We start from the raw sequence: 20,436 nt of genomic DNA, 5'->3' as shown, positions 1-20,436 counted from the left end.
TTATACATAGACTCTCAAAAGTAAATAGGTTTTTTTTGGTGTGAACTGCATATACTAACCTATACAGTGTGGCTATATTTTATGCATTAAAGGTTGCAGTCTGATATAGTGTTGAATGAATTTTTCCTCTTAATTCCTTTCACCTTTCAATTTAACCCAAATAAAAATGGGTGCTTGAAATGGTTCAACAGCAATAGAGGGATAGAACCTGCTGTAGGTCAGTTCTTTTCTTGATAAAGGTGTTCTATTCTTATCTCTTGGACATCTTCTCTGCCCCCATTTTTTTTCCTTCTTTCAAAGCTTAGCTTCGCCACCATACTTTCTTTGTAGTAATTTCATTCAAAGCTTACTCTTTTATGTGGGGCTCGGTAATATGTGTATTAGGGTGTTGGGTCCTCTAGGACGCCTCACCTTCCCCTTTTAGGAAGTTCATCAATTAGCAATGATTTCATCAGTGATTACCCCAAGTCTGCATTGTCCCTCATGCTAGCCTTCTATCTGTAGTTCTGTTTTTCTGATCATCTGCACAATGCTTCTTTCTGAGTATCCCTCTAACAAAACATTTATACAGTTGAGCTTCCCACGCCCATGTTATATCCTGTATTGATCTCTCCCTGCTGTGGACTCCCATAGCACACGATTGTCTAGAACACTTGCCTGGCACTTATCACTTAATGTCTTGCATTATTAGTGTACAGCAAGCAATTTGGGTGCTCTATGGTTTACGAGTACTCACCTAGGAACTGAAGCATCATCATCTATAAGGCTTTTTTTGAGATGCGGCGTTACAGAGTTTTAGAGAGTGTAAGACTTAGTAAATCTTTTAACCCTAGCCAGGTCTAGATTTTAATCCTAGTTTGCTACTTGCTTACTAGCTTTGTGGATAGGTCACCCAGCCTTAACTTTTTTTCTTTCATCTGTACATTGAGGCTTATAACCCTTCCAACCTCAAAGGTTGTTGTGAAAGTTAAATGAGACGTGAAAGGTTTAAAAATGAAACTTTCATTTTAAAATTGGTGCTTTGGGACAAATGTCTTTCAAATTCAATTCTCTAATTTCAGGTATATGAGCTCTTTTAAGTGGCAGAAGGCATTATTACCTATGTGTGTCATCTCCTATTTTAGATTGCAGGCTTCTGCATGTACTGGTGGCTGCATCCTTATTATTCTAGTTGGTATACACCTCCTGGCTTATGAGAGTGATCTCTGATACTGGTCACAGTCTTCCAATTCATTCAAAAATGGCTCTTCTCCAACACCTAACTTCTTTAAAGGAAACCGGACAAAAACAGATGAAGAAAAACTTCAGTGCACCTAGGCTCTTGAAACAGACCTTTTTTTAGACTTTCGTTTTCCTTTTAAAGTTAAATCTGCAGTATACACAACCTTAGAAAGAATATTCATTCAGCCATTTAACAGTTTTTTACAAAAATGCCCTCCCCTTGCCTAAATTTGCTTGTCCTTAATTCCTGCTGTACCCTTGCTCCTGTTCTTTGATGTTCAGCATCAGTTATTTGCACAGTGCAACCATTTAAATCTAGGCATCACCATGATAAAACCTGGAAAAAAATAACAACAACTGCCATTTACTGAGTTTGACACTTTTGTCCATGTACTGTACTTAAGACAATTTTGTGAGGAGTCTGGCACTCAAGAGAGGTTAGCAAACTTGCCCAGAGCACAAGTGGGAAGCTGAAATATGGACCCAGATCTGCTTGGTTCTGCTTTAATTCTGTTCCTTGGATTGCAAAGTCCAGATTCCTTTAAGCTTTCTGAAGAAGGGTGTTTTAAGTACACATGTGGAGGGGCTGTTGTAAGTCTTAAGAGCCAAAGCAGCTCTAGGGACTGCAGCCCCCTCCATCATTTCATGGCCAAATGCTCACCCACTCCTGGCATGCTCTACTCTCTGCCCGCTGCCAGTAAGCTTCCTGTTTACTCATAGTTTCTGCTTCCTCATAACCTTGGCTTGCATATGGTTTTGGCTTGTTGTGGCCTCAACTCTACCCCTGGCACTCTTATAGTTGCTGGCTCCTTAGTAACTGGTTCAGCCATTGGAGTTTTCAGAATCAAATCCCCAAGGGTGAGAATTGGATTGGTCCTGCTCATTTTTTCAGTCCCAGCCAGGTCATAGGTCACTGGCCTGTCAGTTGCCCTTGGATCAGATTCCCACAGCTTCTTTACCTACCAGCTGAGTGAGGTGAGGGAGGAAGCCATAGGACAGCCCAGGCAGCAAAGTCTGTTTCCCTTGAAAGAGGATGAGCATCGGCGAGGTGCGGTGGCTCAGGCCTGTAATCCCAGAACTTTGGGAGGCCGAGATGGGCGGATCACGAGGTCAAGAGATCGAGACCATCCTGGCCAATATGGTGAAACATCATCTCTACTAAAAATACAAAAATTAGACAGGCGTGGTGGCACGTGCCTGTAGTCCCAGCTACTCGGGAGGCTGAGGCAGAAGAATCGCTGGAACCCGAGAGGCAGAGGTTGCAGTGAGCTGAGATCGCGCCACTGCACTGCAGCCTGGTAACAGAGCGAGACTTCATCTCAAAAAAAAAAGAGGATGAGCATCTCTAGGACAGGTTCTTCCAAAGCCCCGTTTTTACCATGATAACTTGCAGTCTCTCTGGACTGTTTTCTTACTTTCTATGTGTTAGAACATATTTGTTTCAAAGGTCGAGGAACTTTTTCAGATGAACCTCACCAGGATCTGTCCCTGTAATCACTCTTACAACTAAGCACTTATGAATAATCTATAATTGAGTGTGTATGTTATATACAGGGTCTCATATTTTTTTTTCTTACGTTGCATTCTTTGTGTTTGAGTGACTTCATTACATTTTATATTTTGTTGAGGGTAGACAATCTATCTTATCTCTTTGTAATGCTTTACTTAAGAACACAGTACCTAGTTAAGTTTGGAACTTTTGAACCCCGGTGGACATTGTTTTTTTAAAACATATATGCCTTATATTCTCTCCTTTTATGTCATTCACCATTATAGAACATACATTTTGTTGGCTTTTAGATATCCTTCTCTAGTCTTAGAGTCTTTTAATTTTTTTTTTTTTTTTGAGACGGGGTCTCACTCTGTCACCCAGACTGGGGTGCAGCGGCGTGATCTCGGCTCACTGCAAGCTCCGCCTCCTGGGTTCACGCCATTCTCCTGCCTCAGCCTCCTGAGTAGCTGGGACTACAGGCGCCCGCCACTATGCCCGGCTAATTTTTCGTATTTTTAGTAGAGACGGGGTTTCACCGTGTTAGCCAGGATGGTCTCGATCGCCTGACCTCGTGATCCGCCCGCCTCAGCCTACCAAAGTGCTGGGATTACAGGCGTGAGCCACCGTGCCCGGCCAGAGTCTTCTTAACATTCTTTTAGTATTCTTAGTATATCTTAGTATTTAGTATTAGAATTCTTTTAGTTTTCTAATTTAAATTTCATCATCACTTAAAAACTTTTCTTATCCCCATAAAACTATTGCAGAGTGTATCCAATCAAATTTTAGCATTCTGGATTGCACAGCATCCAAAATATCATGACCTTAGAGTACAGCCATAGAAAAATTAATCTATTCTCTTCTTTTGTGGTTTACATTGTGGTTTCCTAAGAGACCACTCTTGACAACTGAGGTTGTACAGGGAATTTTTTCCATAGATGCACAGACGACAGGTCTGAGCTGCTGGGGTGTTGAGCAGTAAGTTCTCAGAGAAAGGCACCTATGATTTGAACATTCTGATGAATGTTTTCTATTTTATACTTGTGCTTGATAACTTGCAGTAAAGGGTCCTAGTGAGAGGAGACAGCAAAAGGGAAGTCAAAACAGTTGTCTTATGCATGGAGTAGCAGAAAATAGTTCCACCAGATACACCAATTTTCAATGAATGCTCATTATACTGTGTTTGATACTTAATCACTTTAAAGGACAGATTTTTATGTGAATTTTGTCTGGCAAGTTCTTACTCGTCCATTGTGCACCTAGCACTGTGCCCAGAATAAGTTACTTTGCTTTTTTTTTTTAATGAAAAGAATCAGGAATTACATGTGTGTTTTATACGGTTATTTATAATAGGTGAGGCTTTCCAGTTATCTGGCTGGAGAATGTTGGAAGAGCCTGAGTATGGAAGAGGTTCACTAAGTCACCAGCAGGATATCTAGGATGAATATTTTTTCCAATTCCTTGCTGCTAGAAAAGCCTTTGAATGGCCACAGCTTTGCCAGAAGACTTCATTTCCATAGAGGACACTGTTTTCCTTAGGGAAGCCAGAAGGCATACGCCTTCACTTTTTAGACAAGTTAGGATTTTTCATTATCATGGCAGATGAGCCTTTCCAGGAAGGTATTAAGAGACCAGAAACCAAGGAAGAACTCTGTAGTATTTACTGCAGCGATAGTATTCTGTAAAAGTCACCGTGGAATAGGCCAATCTGAAGGATGGCAAGCCCGTCCCAGTGGCTTATCCAGAGACCGCAGGCTCTGTCAGTCCGGGCTGCTGTGGAGGCCTTCTGCCCTGCACAGGTTCGGGGCTTCATACGTCCACGGAAAGGTGGTCGAGAAAAGGGACGGCTTGAGCAGCCGTAGGTCATTTACATCGGGAAACAAAGGGAAGACCCTCCTCCCTTTGTCTCTTTTTTGCCGAGTTTCTGTGTCCTAAGAAAACACATTTGTGTCGCATCTAATAATTAACATAAGGAAGGATTACACTGTTCCAGTTTTTAGGGAGAAAGGTTTACCAAACCGATGGCCTTAAATGATTTTCGCTCCTTGATATTATCATCTTGAAGGGAAGCTGGTGAACTCTGGCTTAGGGATAAAACAAAACTTTACCGATCGTATTTGGGTGAGGGGCTGGGGAGTGGAGAGCTGTTTCCTCTGCTAAAATTTTAGCGTGTGAATCGGGGGATGGAGATTTGCAGAGGTTTGACGGGAGGGTCGTGTGTTCGTTGAAGTAGGGGTGATTGTCCACACCTTTTCTTGAAGAGTGGCGCGGGGGGCCTAGTTCGAAAGGTGAAGAAGAGAGGGAAGACCGAGGTGCCAGAGTGGTCCCCGAAGCGACGACCTTAAAAGGGGCTTCGAGCCGGGGTGCAAAGCTGCCGCTGGTGCTTAGGAAAGAACCGAGGGGGAAAAAGAACAGAGGAGGGGGGTTGGCTACTCCGAGGAATGTGCGGCATGCGGGGAGCCAGACCCAACCATTGCACCAGAGCGGGGGCGCCGGCTGCTCCCCGGGCCGCCCGGCCCCGGCTCCGGCCCCGATCCCGGGAGGGAGAGCGCGGGGGCCGGGCAGGCGATGGGGCGGCAGGCGCCGCGCCCAGCGGGCGGGCGGGGAGGCGCGAGTGGGCCTGGGCGCGGCGCGAGGCGGTGCGCTGCCGCCTCCCCGCCCCCGGCCGGCGCGCTCTCAGGGCGGTGGTTGAGGCCGCGGTAGGTGGGGACGCGGCGGCGCTGCTCCTCCGCTGCCGCCGGGAGAGTCGGCGACGCCGCCAGCTCCGCGCGCGAACTCCCGTCCATGGCACGCAGGGCGGCGGCTGCCCGAGCTGCTCGAGTCTCGCCCGCTGCCGCGCCGTACTTTTAGGCGAGTGCGGAGGTCGAGGGCGGAGGGGAAGTCAGCGCGGAGCTGCAGCCCCCGCCGGCCGCCGCCGCGCGGCGAGAGGGAGTTCCCAGAGCTGCCGCGGCCCCGGGCCCGGCCGGCCCCCTCCTTGCGCCCTCCCCCTCGCGGCGAGGCTGCCCCGCGCCCGCGCCCGCGCCCGCACCCGCTGCCGCCGCCCGCAGCGATGATCTTCCCCAGCAGCAGTGGCAACCCCGGGGGCAGCAGCAACTGCCGGACGCCCTATCGCAAGCAGGTGAGGCGGCGGCCGGGATGCCGCGCCGAGGTCGGCGAGCCCCGCGTTACAAAGGGGGCCGCGCTCAGGGGCTCCGCGCCTCCTCGGAGGGACCGGCTGGGCGGTGACCTTGTTTCCCAGGAAGGCGGCCGCGGGGACTGCTCGGCCGGCGACCTGAGCAGGGGAGATGCCCTCGCCGCCGCCGCCCGGGCCGGGCAGGGTGGGAAGTGGAGGAAGGGGCAGGGGCAGGAGCGGAGAGCCGGCGAGGGCAGAAGCGCGCCGGGCCGGGGGCTTCACCCAGCTCTGCAACAAGTTTGGGTTTTTCCCGAAACCTTTGTGTGTAGCGGAGTACGGTAATAAGTCGTCACGCTGGTGTGCAGTCTTCGCTAGGAACCTCAGAGAACCTGTCTGATTCGTAGGAAACCCGGAAGACGTGTGTCTGTGTGTGTGTGTCTGTGTCTCTGTGTGTGTCTGTGTGTGTTCGCGCGCGCCCCCCTCATTTAAAGAAAAAAAGAGAAAGAAACAGGAACTTCTACTGTCACTTTCTCAGGGTTTTCAGTAGCACAGGGAAATCCTGTGACATCCTAGTTGCAGAAGATACTTGGATATGCCTGAGTCATACACATGCTCTTTCCTATTTTAATACCGTTTCATACATTTTTTAACAGATTGAACTCGAAAGCCACTTCAGTGGTTAGATCACAATCCCCTGCTGGGAAAAGGACTGGAGCTGGGAGCTTATAGTTGAGGCCTTTTGTTTTTCATCTTTGTTTTTAAAAGAAGGTTACTGAAGCCATGTTGTGGTACATCTCACAGAGCCTTTCAGCAGCAGCAATAACAAAACGTAGCTTTAAATTATCTAAAAAATGTGCAAGTCTGTTTAGAAAAGGTTAAACTGATTTAGAGGTCAGTGGCAAGATGCTTGTTGAGAAAACAAAAACAGGATTGCAGATATTTTTCCTCCATAATAAATCTCTTGTCTGCATCCTTAGCCACTGAGACAAATCAATTAAGTTATTATCCCAAAAAGGATACAAGCGAACTGTAGCCTTCCATGCAGACCGTGGCTCTCTTAAGATCACGACCGATGGCAGTGATGCTTGGTGGCTTCCCTTTAGGTATTTACAGGATTATTGATTATGTTTAGGTCTTGTTGTCAGAGTCATTCTTTTTTGTGTGTATGTCCTAGCGTAAGTGTATTTGCAAGTATTTTGGCAGTGTCGAAAAGAAATGTTTTCTGCCTTCTGGTCTTTGGTTCTTTTCTATGTTAACTTTCCTTTAAAGAGGCAGTAAACACACACCGTGGTCTGTGTGCCCTTGATGTGGAAGTCCATGGAACTTTTACCTGGGTTAAGAAGTTCTTTCCTTTAATTAATTAAATAAATAAAATCTGCATTTATGACTCGGCTGAAGGATATGCTAAGATAGTCAAGATTCAGAAGCAGGCATCTCGAAGTCATTTCATGTGGCTTCATTTAAAAGAAATGCTCTCGGATCCAGTACACTTACATCAACTTCATAAATGCAGCCAATTTACAATAAACATTCCCCTTGCAACCCCTCCTCCCCCACCCACCTCACTCTACCTGAAAAGATGGCTAATTATGTTAGGACCTTGTGTATTCATTTATTTGTTGTCAAAACCCGGCGGGGTGTTAGCTCTGAAATGGGGAAAAAGCTCTGAGGGCGAGGCCTTTGGCTGTGAGGGGCTGGAGGTTTTGTGTGTGAAGGGGGGTAGCCTGCTGGTCTGGAGCACGCTGATAAGATGCTCTTCTTTTCACAGGGCTCTCCTTAGATTCAAAGACTAAAAGGGCTGACTGAATCAGAAAAACAAACAGACTTTCTTTTTTCTATAGGCAAAGAAAGAAATGAATGTGTAGGCATTATACAGACACAAGACCCCGGGTACCAGTGGTATTTGAGTCAAAGGTTTCTTTTGTTAGTATTTAGCCATTCACTGGGAAAGCACACTTCCAGCGCGGGGACCTGGTTACCATGAGTGACTTTGTGATCTCATCCTGGCTTAGCCTAAATGGGAAGTCTAATTAATGCTTTTTATAAGGTTTTGTGATGTTAAGCTTCAACCTTGCAGTTCATATTAGTTTGTTCATTTTGATGAAAGAATTGGCAGATTTTAGGTATATGATGCAGTTTGATTTTAGTCTAGAAATACATAATCAGCTGTTAGAGCTGATCTCAGCTAATTTGCCAGAAAAAAAAAAATGGAATGTAAGGAATACTTTACAGTCACCTTTGGAAAAAACACCGTAATGGTTCGGAATCACACTTGCATTATACATACATAATAGTAGTAGCTAACTTTCATTGAGTACTTCACTACCTGCTGATTGCTGTTCTGAATGTTTTTGGCAGATTAACTCATTTAGTCATCTTAAAAGCCCTGTGAGGCAGGCAGTATTTGTGTATCCATTTTACAGTTAAGAACACTGAGGCATAGATTAAGCAAATTGCCCAAAGTCTATTCAACTCAAAGTGCAGAGCCAGGATTTGAACCCTGACAGTCACTCCCTTCCAAGCCACCACACTACGGCTGCCTGCCTACATGTACTGCTCAATAGCAACCCATAGAGAACTTATCTGCATCATCGCCCATCACCCTTCTAATCTCAGAAGTCCAGTTTAGGGATTCCTCCCACCTTTTTGGGGAGGGAGAACTTGTGAGCTAGGAGGTGAATGATGAAGCAAATGGATGATACAGATGGTAAGTTTGTGATGTTTGGAAGCAGCATTGATATAAAAATGTGGCTGTACTGAATGATTGTACAACTCTTAAAGCTTTTTACATTTTACATATACAGTCATCTCTCAGCATCCGAGGAAGATTGGTTCCAGGATGGCTCAAGGTCCTGATATAAAATTGCGTAGTATTTGTATATAACCTATGTACATCTTCTCGTATTCTTTAATCTCTAGATTACTTATAATACCTGATACTATGTAGATGCTATGTAAATAATTGTTATACAGTATTATTTTCAAATTGTTTTATTGCTATTTTTATTGCTTTTCCCCGAAATATTTTTAATCCACAGTAGGCGGATGCAGAACCTCTTTATACGGAGGGCCGACTGTGTAGGAGTGAGCTAGTTTCAGTTAAAGCAGCAGTGGTTGGTACTCATCTCTCACCTGCCCCCACGTAGTGTAGCTAGGGCATCAGGGAGTACTGATCTCTGGCATCATCTGGGATCAGCAGGATTTTCCTGCCTCACAGGCCTGTGAGCACATTAGAAATACACCTGCTCAGCTCAAGTCAAAGTGAGAAGCTTTTGAATGGAGTGATAACCGAGTAGGCAGTATCTAAATAAAGATGATTGGTTCAAGTCTCAGTGGACAAATGTGTACGTTCTATTACTGTTGACTGTGACTTTGAAGTATATGGTGTTCATTAAGCAAATCCAATCTGATTGTATGAGAAGAGCACCCCAAAAACCAAAATGAAACCATTTATCAGGACTTTTGTAGCTATGAAAATATTTTAGTGTGTTTTGAAGCAAAAAAAGTGATTTATACTCAAAGGCTTTTAGATATAGAAAATTGGTATTTTCATTTTTCCTTTGTGTTGTTTCTTGAATTCTTTTATTAGCTACTCCTCTTCCTGTTTCCTTCCATTTTGGAACTGCTTTCTTGAGGTAGTTAAGTTACAAACCAACCATACTTTGGTTTCTGCACATCGTGGCATGTAGGAAGGCCTTTTTTGCTAAGCAGTATGTTGTCCTAGTGGTTTCCAGTAGGGTTTTGGAGGTAGGGGAGTGAATGCAAAATTTTTCTGTGTGTGTGTATGTGTGTGTTTATATCTGTGTGTGTTTAATGGTCTTGCCCTCCAATAGTTGTACTTGTTAAATGTTGCTAACTTTTGATGAGGGAAGTACTTATCTTCTCAGTTTAAGTAGATTTACATAGTTTACTGCCTTCTTCAAGATTAACTGGGTGTAGCTGCACGTGAGGAATTCAACAGTGATTCAGTGTTTGGCCTTGTTTAGAGGATGACATACAAAGCTGTTGATTAATCCTCTTCAGGCAGTTTCTGTTCACAGCAATTTGTGTTTAGTAGATTGGGTTTTGTTAAAGTTTGAAGATTAAACTTGTGCATAGAAGATATTTAAATGAACACTGCCTGAAACAGTCCCAATTTGTTGTTGTTTTAAAGAAAGTAAACGTCTTCAAGCTACAGAGATTGGAGGTTTAGTGGAGAGTAGCAGAAAGGTAAATTGGTATGTATAAGTAAGGTATTGGCCCATTTTTATGTTATGTTATCTCTGTGTATTTGTGGTCAGGTAGGATCTATGAGTCATGATGATGATATTTTAAAATCTACCCATACATAGCCATTTGAAAACTGTACAATTCATCGTGATTGTCCACTTTTTCTACTAGGGACCGTTTTGGCATCTCATTACATGTTCCATAGTTCACTTCAGGTTTTGAACATACTTCTAGTTTTTTGCTTTTCCTTATTTTTAGAGATTACTGTCAACTGGGCTCACCATATATTAGTACTTTTATTTTTGAGACCTTTCTTAGGAGGGTAAGAGTCTATCTGATCCAGGTTTCTGAGAATATATTTATAAAGTACTCACCCAATAAATAAATATTTTAAGGATGTATAAACCTCAGTCATATTTAATCTTCATAGCATCCATATAGAGAAGGTCTGGAGTTTTGAGGCAGTGACATTAAGTGGCCTACGTGGTGAAAGCTAGGTCCCTGGAGTCAAGGGCTGTGTCTGCTACTAGGAAAAAGAAAGCCCGTCAAGAACAGCTGTGGCCTCACTACACTTCCCTTTACTTGGCCTCCCAAAGACATGTGGCCCACAGTGTCCAGATTTCAGATGTGGGAATTGTAGCTCTTGAATGTATTAGTGTTTTTTTGTTTGTTTTATAAAGGCTTTCACAGATGACATACTAGACACTGAGTTAAATTTGAATTTCAGATAAACAGTGAATAATTTTTTAGTATAAGTATGTCCCAGATTTTCATCATACTGCATTTTTGAATTTGCTAAATCTAGCAGCCCTCTCTCAGGGAAATCCAATTCGCTTTTTAAAACTCGTTATAAAAAAAATCATGATAATAAGACATACTATTACTTTTTCCACTGAAAAGTTTGCCCCTTAGCATATTCCTTAGGCCCTGATAACGCACGTTTCACATTTTACCTCCTTGAACCATTTGGTCCATGCTTCCGCCTGCACTCTACCTAATTGAAAGACTATGGCTTAAGTTCTGGCTCTACCATTTGCATGCTTTTTCACTTAACCTCCCTAAGTCTGAGTTTCTGCTAAGTAAAGATAATAGTGCCCACTTCACAGGGTTGTTGTTGTTAATCCTTCTAAGGTGCTATTATTAATGTCCCCACAGAGCAAGCAACAGCGGGTGGTCCTAGGAGACTTCTGTGTGGTCTAGGGAGACCTTGACACAGTCGCCTAAGAATGGACCGTGTTTACAGCCTCTAAGAATGGACTGTGTTTAGAGTGAGGGGCAGCCTGAAAAAGGGTAAGGACCTGAGGTTGAAAATGAAATTCTCAACCACATTTTTTTAAAAAAAGAAAGTACCAAGAAGTAGAAAAGTGGATCCCACCATATTTTTAAACAGTTGGTCATGGTTTATGCCCTCGATAGCAGAATTTGCTTCCTCTCTGGGGAAGACTTTCAATCCTTTCTTCATTTCATGCAAATATATTAGGAAGGTAAAAAGAGCATTGATCATTCTTATCAGTGAAAAATGCTACTTTTTAATTTGCTGGAAAACAGATTTGATTATTAGTATATGCACAATTATTTCCTGAATTCTTTCCTTTGTCTTGTTTGTGTATTTGATTTTCAAAGATATCGTCTTTGCATTACTCAGAAAAATAAACATTTTTTTTGTCCTTGGACATCTGTAGGTGTTTAGTGGGTGTTTGTTTTTAAACTCGCATCTGTACAGAATGCTTTGCTTAACACATTCTAAAATCTTGGTGTAAACTTTAAAATAGTATAGAACACACTGTGAGGAAAGGAAGAAAGCATTTCCTGGAATTAGGATAAGGTGAAAGAATTAAATGGAGCAAATGAAATCCTGGACTAAAATAAAAAATCAGTATAACTGTTGGGACTTAACACTTACTATAACGACAGCAGCAGCAAGAAACTTGGTGTTACGCAGAACAGTACCCTAATACATAGAAATCTATGTTGGCTCCACTTTATTCATTTAAACATACGGAATTTCATAACAGTGTAATGTAAACTAGAGAAGATTATCTTTTGTTTGTCAATTGTATATGCAATACAATCTCAAAAATGTATTTTTAAAAACTGGAAGGAAATATGCCAAAATATTAACAAATGGCTTCCTCTGCTATAGAATCACAAATGACTGTTTTTTATGATCCTTTACATTTTTTTCAACCATCCAGTCTCTCTTGTCCCCCACAATGAGCATGCAGTCCTTTGGTTATCAAGAAAAAGACAGTGAAAAAACAAAACAAAACGAAACCTAGAAAATTGTATTTTTTAAATGTCTCAAAATTGTGGTGAAATTGCAAAGAATTCATTTTGAGAATTTCAGTCACACATGAAGGTACTGCTTGTTTCTAATGCCTGAGTTTTGAGGGGTGGTCCTTTCCTATTCTTTATGTATTATTTTTGTTTCCTGCAAACTCCTGTCCTACCTTTTTAGAAATCACTTGTTTCTGACAGATACTTTTTAACTTAATAACTTAAAATTTTCCTATTTTTTATACATATTTTAAATATGCCTTCTGTACTTTTTGAAACATTTTTAAGGCACAAATTTATGTACATGAGTTAGTGAGGGGGAAACGTAGCTATATATATGAAATTTCATATTCTAGATTACTTTTCAGGAGAGTAGCTGTTCTAAATATTCTAAATATAGAGGCATTATCACAATCACCTGTTTTCATTTGACTTACAGCTGTTTTGTGGACAGATAAATTTTCTCCACATTTAATTTCTGTATTAAATGTGACAAGCCAAGACTGTCCTACCTATGTTGGAATCCTTTGGGTTTATTTTATTATGAATACATATGATTGTCTTCATTGCAAACTTGCTTTTTGGCTCTTAGCTTCTTTTTTTTTTTTTTCCTCATATATATGTTTGTATTTTTCATTTTGTTTCTTTTGTTTTTTAAATTTAATTTAATTTAATTTCCAGTTCCGAGATACATGTGCAAGCTTTTCCCTATTTGAAAGGGCCGTGCAGTGGGAGGTGTGGCTTCTTTAGAGGTTTCTTTAATGTATAATGGAAGAGTAAGGATTTCTGTAAGAAGTACAAGGTACAGATAATGTCAGCATTGTAGAAGCAGCTGTTAGTGTATAACCCAGGGGAGTTTTCAGTGTGTCTGGGGAGTTTTAGGTGTGCACTGCAGAGGCTGCAAAGCTCCAGAGCAAGAGGGGGAGGAGCAGGGAGTGCTGAAGAGAGGGAAGGGGAAGTAGGGGCTAAGAGAGAAGAAAGCACTCTTACCTTGTTTGTTTCTTACTTTGCTAGTTGATGTATCACTTTGCAAAATCGGTTCCAGTCTCATTGTTTTGGTGCTGTGTAGGTTTGGAGCAAATATGTAGCCTCATTGTTTTGAATTATCTCAGATTCTTAAATCTCCCCCTTTTTTTCTTAGTTATCAGTCCTATCGTCCAGCATTTTCTTTCTCTGTTCTAAGACAAAATCTCTTTGTCTCTCTCCTCTTTGGAGAACTGCCTATAAATCCTTTTTGGAAGACCATTTGTGATCAACCCAACCCTGCCAATTCAGATATTCTAGAAAGTACTTTGGCTCTATTTTGTATTCTCAGTTTTATATGTTAAATGTATCAGACCAATTCTAAGACAGTGAATAGTTCTTTTGTTTAAACTGAAAGTTTAAGAGGGGCTCAGAAACATTGAGTTATAATTAATTGAGTTGTAGGTGTAAGTGATTTAAAAAAAAAAAGCAGACAGGAATCTTTGCGAAGTAAACTGGTGGCATGCAGGCGATAATACTGGTGCACATTAGGGGAGAAACTGGGCAGGGAAACCAGCTAGCTAGTTGTTAAAACTGCTGAGAGCTAGTGAGGACCCAAAAGAAGTCAGTTAAATTGTAGGCAGGAGGAGTGACCAAATTTTATAGATACTGAAATACAGGAAGCCCTTAAAATTGTATGCAAAATGTGCATACATTGGCTATTTCTTTGGTAGAGATTCATAGCTTTCATCCATTTGTCAGAGGGATCTGTGTCCTCCAAAAGTTTTCGTGACTGCATTTGGAAGGAGAGGGAGAAGAACTTGAACAAAATTTCTAACTCAGGAGACAGGATAATTGGTTGCATCATGGAAGGCGACATTTCAGGTAAAAAGAACATTGATTCAGCAAAGATTTGAAGATAGAAAACATGGGCTTTATGAGGGAAGTAGTGGGTAGGTCAGGTTAGGTTGACTGCAGGGTAGAGTTTGAAGAACAGAGGTCAATAGGAGCAAGCTTGCTAAAATGGGTGAGAGCAGAGCCTGAGTTTAGAAGGTATTGTCTCAGTTGAAATAAAGATGTAAAATGTGGCAGTGTGAATGTATTAAATAGAATGGATTCAAGATATTGTGTAGAAAGAATTGACAAGATTTGGCTGGTGACTGGCTGGATGGGGAGGGGAAGGTCTCGGGAATAGACCATCCTAGGCTTCTAGTCTTAAATGATTGGGAAAATGAAAAGTTACTGCAACCTTTTTTGCTCTGGGGCTCAGTGATGAGGAAAAACCCAGCCTTTCTATTACAGGGATTTTCCACATCATCATCATCATTATTATTATTACTGTTATTATTTTGCTATTAAAATAAATTGGAGAGGGATTGTTGAATTCTGATACTAGTGTCCAGACACCAGGGATACTTAATATCCTGCAGTGTCCAGCTCAGTTTCTCATAAGGAAGAATCGTCCAGCCTAAATGGCTAATCACACACCCCTAGTGAAAACCACTTTAAGAAGTTATTTTGGTTGGGGAGATGGTTGTAAGCATTTCTTTACCGCTCCCTTGAGATTACCTTGAAGTCAGAGTAGAAGCTGCCTCACATGTCTGCATGGATTTTCGTGTTTGTCCTGGATCTTCTCAAACACATTGTTATATGGCAAATTTCATTCTTGGTAATATACGTCATTCATAACTATACAGTCACCTTTAATATCTATAGTCTAACAAGTACATTGGTTATATTAAAACATCTCCCACCTCAAAGGAATATGGAAGATGGGCAGATATAGTGGTGAGAGGTTTAGAGTATTCAGCCTACCAAAATAAGAGTTTCTGGGGGAAAGGCAGTGAGTTTGGTTTGGCCATTTTAACTTGTCCACATGAATTACACATTATTCTTCCCACTTGCCATCCCAGGCAGAAATTTCTAGCAAGCAGTTAGAGAACCGGAGCTCTGGGGAAGAAGCACAGAAACTTCTCAGATTTAATAGGTGGAGCACTGGGAATGGATTAAAGCACTCCGAGGAGAGAATGTGTCAAGACAAGAGATGGGACAGACTTCAGGGAGCACAGATTCTATATTGGGCAGGAGTAGGGGGGAGCCTTAGGCAAAGTGGGAGGAAAGAAGTGGCACAAAACTGAGAGAATCCGGAGAGTGTCACAGAAGCCAAGGAGAACAAAGTTTTAAGAAGAGGTGGTCAGCTCCATTAAATGTTGCCAAGAGGTCAAGAAAGACAAAAGCCTAGTAAAGGGCCATTGGAAATACCCATTGGGAGGTCTTTGTAAACTTTTAAAACAGAAGTCTCAGTGGAGTCCTGTGTGTGTAGTGGGGCAGGAAAGGAGGGTGGAGACAGGGGTGAGGGAAGCACATACCAAAGGGTTTAAAGAGTGAATGAATGAAGAGGGTGTGTCTTTAGGAAAGTCAGACCCAAAGAGAGAGTTTTTTTCCTGAAAATTTCAAGTGACAGCCTAGAGACAAGATTATTTCAGCATCTGTGTTTGTAGGTAAAGCAAGGTGCTAGAAAAAAGAGGGAATATTTGGAAATAGGGCTTACTTTTATGAAAGGTTGAGGCAGGATTAGTCTTACAGGAAAGGGCTCCTCAGAAGTCTTCCTGACAGTGATTACAGGAAGGAGAAAATGGGTTATGCTAGAGAAGGCAGGAAGGCCAGTGAAGCTCACCTTTTTATGAAAGCTTAGGATTCAGTAAGGAGGCGAGGCTGTCTGTTCAGATTCTGTAAAATAAAAAAGATGGGATTTTCAGTTTAAGGAGTATGACAAAAGATTTGGAATAATGCTCTTGGGAATTTGGTGAGCATTCAAACAGAAATGAGTGCAAGGATGACTCAAGCAGTAGTAAGGAGCCATGGGAGTTCAGAGGTACGAGTTGGCATGGTATCCTGACCCTCCACGAGCAATAAGTAAGGGAAAGCATCTGGATAATGGGTTTATATAGGGTTTGACATTGGTAAGATGAGTATGCTCTGAAAATTGAGAGCACTGTTCCAAAGGCTAAGGAAACGTGAAATCAAGAAAGACAATGAGCTTTTGGTATAGGGTGGGGCATGGAGATTCTGATAAGATCCTTCCGCCTAGGGGAAAGTCCCCGGACCTCGGGCAGAGAGTGCCACGTGCATGCGCAGGTAGACATTGCCTACGGCTGGGCGCGGTGGCTCACGCCTGTAATCCCAGCACTTTGGGAGGCCACGGTGGGCGGATTACGAGGTCAGGAGTTCGAGACCAGCCTGACCAACATGGTGAAACCCCGTCTCTACTAAAAATACAAAAATCAGCCGGGCTTGGTGGCGCCTGCCTGTATCCCAGCCACTCAGGAGGCTGAGGCAGGAGAATTGCTTGAACCCGGGAGGCGGAGGTTGCAGTGAGCTGAGATGGTGCCACTGTACTCCAGCCTAGGCAACAGAGTGAGACTTCCTTCGTCTCAAAAAAAAAAAAAAAAAAAAAAAAAAGATAAAAAGAAAAGTCCCTGGGAGAGAGAGGTGAAACAGGCTGCTTCAGAGAGGAAGTTCTGAGGTAAAAGCCTTCAAGGTAGAATAGTCCTGGGATCCTTCCTTGTGGAGTTGTTTGGAGGATTAAATGAGATAGTACATATGGGTCTGTCTGGCACCTAGTAAGAACTCAGGTGGTTATAATTATTAAGATGAAGTTCTTGTATAAATTACACCTCCCTCTAACTACTGTTGTAATATTTGTGTAAATCAAATCATATTTCAAACAGATTCCACAAACCATGAAACACAAACCAAAATAAAGTGTTAATTTTTTTCAACTGAACCACATGGCCAACGTCCATTTAAAAAAATTTCACTATCAAACCATTTCAAAACACAGGTTGCTTTTAAAGAAAAAAAGGTGGACATTGGTGTGGATCCCAGCTCTTATCACTCGAAGGGACATTTCTTAAACTTTCTGGGTCTTAATTTCCTTGGCAGCAAAACCAGGGATAATAGTTACTCAGTGTTATTGAGATGATTACATGACATCATCTGGGTGACAGCACGTGGCACATTACCTGGCACAGGTACTCTGGATGCTTCCCTCCTTCCTTGGGGTGTCTCCTAACAGGTCAGTTTGTATACAAAAGAGGATTTTGGAGGAAGGGTCAAGGAAAGCCTACGGTTATAATCGTGGAAGAAAATTGTGATCATTCTGTTCACTAGCCGAAAATCCTTGTGATGAGAAAGACTTGTGAGGATTATTATATTTGTCCTTGCTTCTCAGGGTTAAGGGTCAAAAGAGTTAATGTAAGATAAAGTGCTTTATGATATGTAAACACTATGGAGATGTTATTACAGTTTCTGAAATAGATGCCCTCGACTATTATGTGAGCATTTTCCTTCTTTCAGCATCTGATTTTTTTTTTTTTTTTTTTTTTTTGAGACGGAGTCTCGCTGTGTCACCCAGGCTAGAGTGCAGTGGCGCGATCTCAGCTCACTGCAAGCTCCGCCTCCCGGGTTCACGCCATTCTCCTGCCTCAGCCTCCCAAGTAACTAGGACTGCAGGCGCCCGCCACCACGCCCGGCTAATTTTTTGTATTTTTAGTAGAGACGGGGTTTCACCGTGTTAGCCAGGATGGTCTCGATCTCCTGACCGCGTGATCTGCCCGCCTCGGCCTCCCAAAGTGCTGGGATTACAGGTGTGAGCCACTGCACCCGGCCTTCAGCATCTGATTTTAAATTCAGAAGTTTATTGTTCAAAGCTGCTTTCCTTAATTGTGCTTACTAAGATACACGGATTCTATTAAAGGTTGAAAGTGTTCAAGGAATTAAAATACTCATTTTACAAAGAAACTTCGGAAACACTACATACTATGTAGTATTGTCCAGGAGAGTAAAAGTGTAAATTAGCAGTAAAAAGTCTTCAAGAAGTCCTACAGTGGAGATATTTGTCTGACTTCATGATTTGTTTTCCTAGAATTACTTGATCATGGAATAATTTAGTTTTAGAATATTTACTAATTGTGTTCTTGGAACAGTTTGGGAACCCCTTATTTAAAAGAAGCTTTTGCATTTTAGTGTTGGAAAGGACATTAGAGATTATCCGGTTCAACCCCTTTAATTTACTCCTGAGTAATTAAAATCCAGAAACATTGATTTGTTTAAATTCTCACAGCTTGAAAAGCTGGATCGTCTGACTTTTACTTAGTGCTTCACCATCCTACCTTAAAATCTTTGTTTTCCAAGTATGGCACACACTTGCACTAATGTTTTTCTAATGAATGTTAAAGAGTGTATCTTTTTAAAAAATCATTGATAGAACTTCAGAATTGCTTTTATGTGAGGTTTAAAAAGTCATTCTCTGAACAGAGTAGGCCTTTAGCAATAGTAAGTTGCATGTTAACTTCAGGCAAAATAAACTAGTATCTGCCAACTCTCATTTCTTTTTTTGCTTTTAATTTCTCCTCTGTTAAGGTCAGTTTTTCCACCTGTTTTATTGCTTTTTAAAGCATTTACAAAGTCAAGAAAGCTGACTTGAGAAATCAATCTAGTTTAAAATGTCAGTGATCTGGAAAACTCACACATTCTAATAATGAATATTCTTTTGTCCTCTAAATTTGTTTTGTCTTTCTCATATAATTGGCTGTGGGTAGAAAAATTTGCATACTTTCAGTCCCTTCCTGCCTGACTTATTACAGCATGCAGAATTTACTCTGTGGTTTCTAGGTGTAAGTTCCTGTATAGAAGAAACCACAGTTAGGACTTTACAACCCTACTGTGGAGAAGGCTCGTCTGTGAGGAACACACTGCTATGTGTTCTTGAAAATTCTGAATGGCCACTTGATCATCCTTTGTTATAATAGGTAATCTAGACTAAATTGTTCACTTGTACCATCTTAAAAAAAATCTATATTAAGGTTCTTAGTTGCATAGTCCAAAGAAAAGTGGGTGGAAGTCTGTCGGTCTCCCTCACCAACTGTTTCTGGTGTATACAACATGAAATTTTATCCTGAATGAATTCTGCGATGTGATACTAGTGTTTCGGATGAAGTGATCTGAAGGAATGTTCAGTATATAATGTGTTATTACAAAAGAAGTGTAGTATACTAGGCCGAAAGGACCCAGAGATGAGCTTTTCCCAGTACTTATTTTAGAGGTGAGGACATCGCATAGCTTATTTGTAACAAAACCAGGACTAGAACCCAGAGATCCTGACTGCCAGTGAAGCTTGGCTGTTTTCTTTTTTTTTCTTTTTCTTGTTTTCTTTTTTTTTTTTTTTTTTTGGAGATGGAGTCTCTCTTGTTGTCCAGGCTGGAGTGCAATGGCGTGATCTCAGCTCACCACAACCTCTGCCTCCCAGATTCAAGTGCGTCTCCTGCCTCAGCCTCCCGAGTAGCTGGGATTACAGACATGTGCCACCACACCCGGCTAATTTTGTATTTTTAGTGGAGACGAGGTTTCTCTATGTTGGTCAGGCTGGTCTCAAACTCCCGACCTCGGGGATCTGCCCGCCTCGGCCTCCCAAAGTTGCTAGGATTACAGGTGTGAGCCACCGCGCCCGGCCAGCTTGGCCATTTTCAACCAAATTCAGCTTGGATTATCATTCATTCAGTCAATATTTTAGAGTACATTATGGGCCAAGAACTGTGTTAGGCCCTGAGGGCAATAACAAATTAGTAATCCTGTTGTCAACCTTACAGTCTAAGAGAGAGTATGGAGCAAGTGTATAAATAACTATATAAGTTAGAAATTAGTGCCATAAGAGCTTCAGATATTTAAGAAGTGCCTAGTAAGAACATGTCTGATTTGCAGCTGACATGCTACAGTTTACCTGAATTTTGACCATTTTTCTTCCAGGTACATTTGATTTGTTTCCTGTATAGAAACAGAGTTCTCAATGGGCTGTTTTGTGTTGATTGTCACCTTAGAGTTAGTCTACCCTTTAACTGACTCTATGAAACTGCTTATTAGGATACTAAATTAGAATAGGGGAAAAAAGGAAATATATCTTCCATGTTCTTGACATCAATTCATTGCCGAGTTTGGTTTTATTTCTTTAAAAGGGGTGCAGAAAAACTGGCGAGCATTAAGAGAAATTTAAGCAAAAAAGAAGGTAGTATTTAACATTCTAAGAGGTCCTTTCTCTCTCTCTTTTTTTTCTTGAGACAGGGTCTTGCTCTGTTGCCCGGGCTGGAGTGTGGTGCAGTGGTGCAAT

The 20,436-nt window shown here is 41.9% G+C and overlaps 1 protein-coding gene across 17 annotated transcripts in view; it reads left to right on the top strand.

Annotated features, from left to right (window-relative positions):
* RBMS1 (RNA binding motif single stranded interacting protein 1) overlaps nt 1-20,436 on the top strand; it is a 220,206-nt gene that overhangs the window by 79,235 nt on the left and 120,535 nt on the right. For 3 of the 17 annotated variants that reach the window (XM_063595405.1, XM_008974427.5, XM_063595404.1), the window contains exon 1: nt 5,386-5,828. The exons of 9 other annotated variants lie outside the window; for them this stretch is intronic. In XM_063595405.1, coding sequence (XP_063451475.1) covers nt 5,760-5,828 — 69 coding nt within the window. In that variant the 5' untranslated portion in view covers nt 5,386-5,759. Of the gene's footprint in view, nt 1-5,356; nt 5,829-20,436 lie in introns of those variants that run through there. 5 more of the 17 variants (XM_063595410.1, XM_063595407.1, XM_008974426.4 and 2 more) reach the window with 3 other exon arrangements.

This window comes from Pan paniscus, chromosome 13 (genome assembly GCF_029289425.2).
Source record: "Pan paniscus chromosome 13, NHGRI_mPanPan1-v2.0_pri, whole genome shotgun sequence".
NCBI lineage: Eukaryota > Metazoa > Chordata > Mammalia > Primates > Hominidae > Pan > Pan paniscus.
Note: the sequence above shows the minus strand (reverse complement) of the source record. Positions and strands in the feature narration are given on the sequence as shown.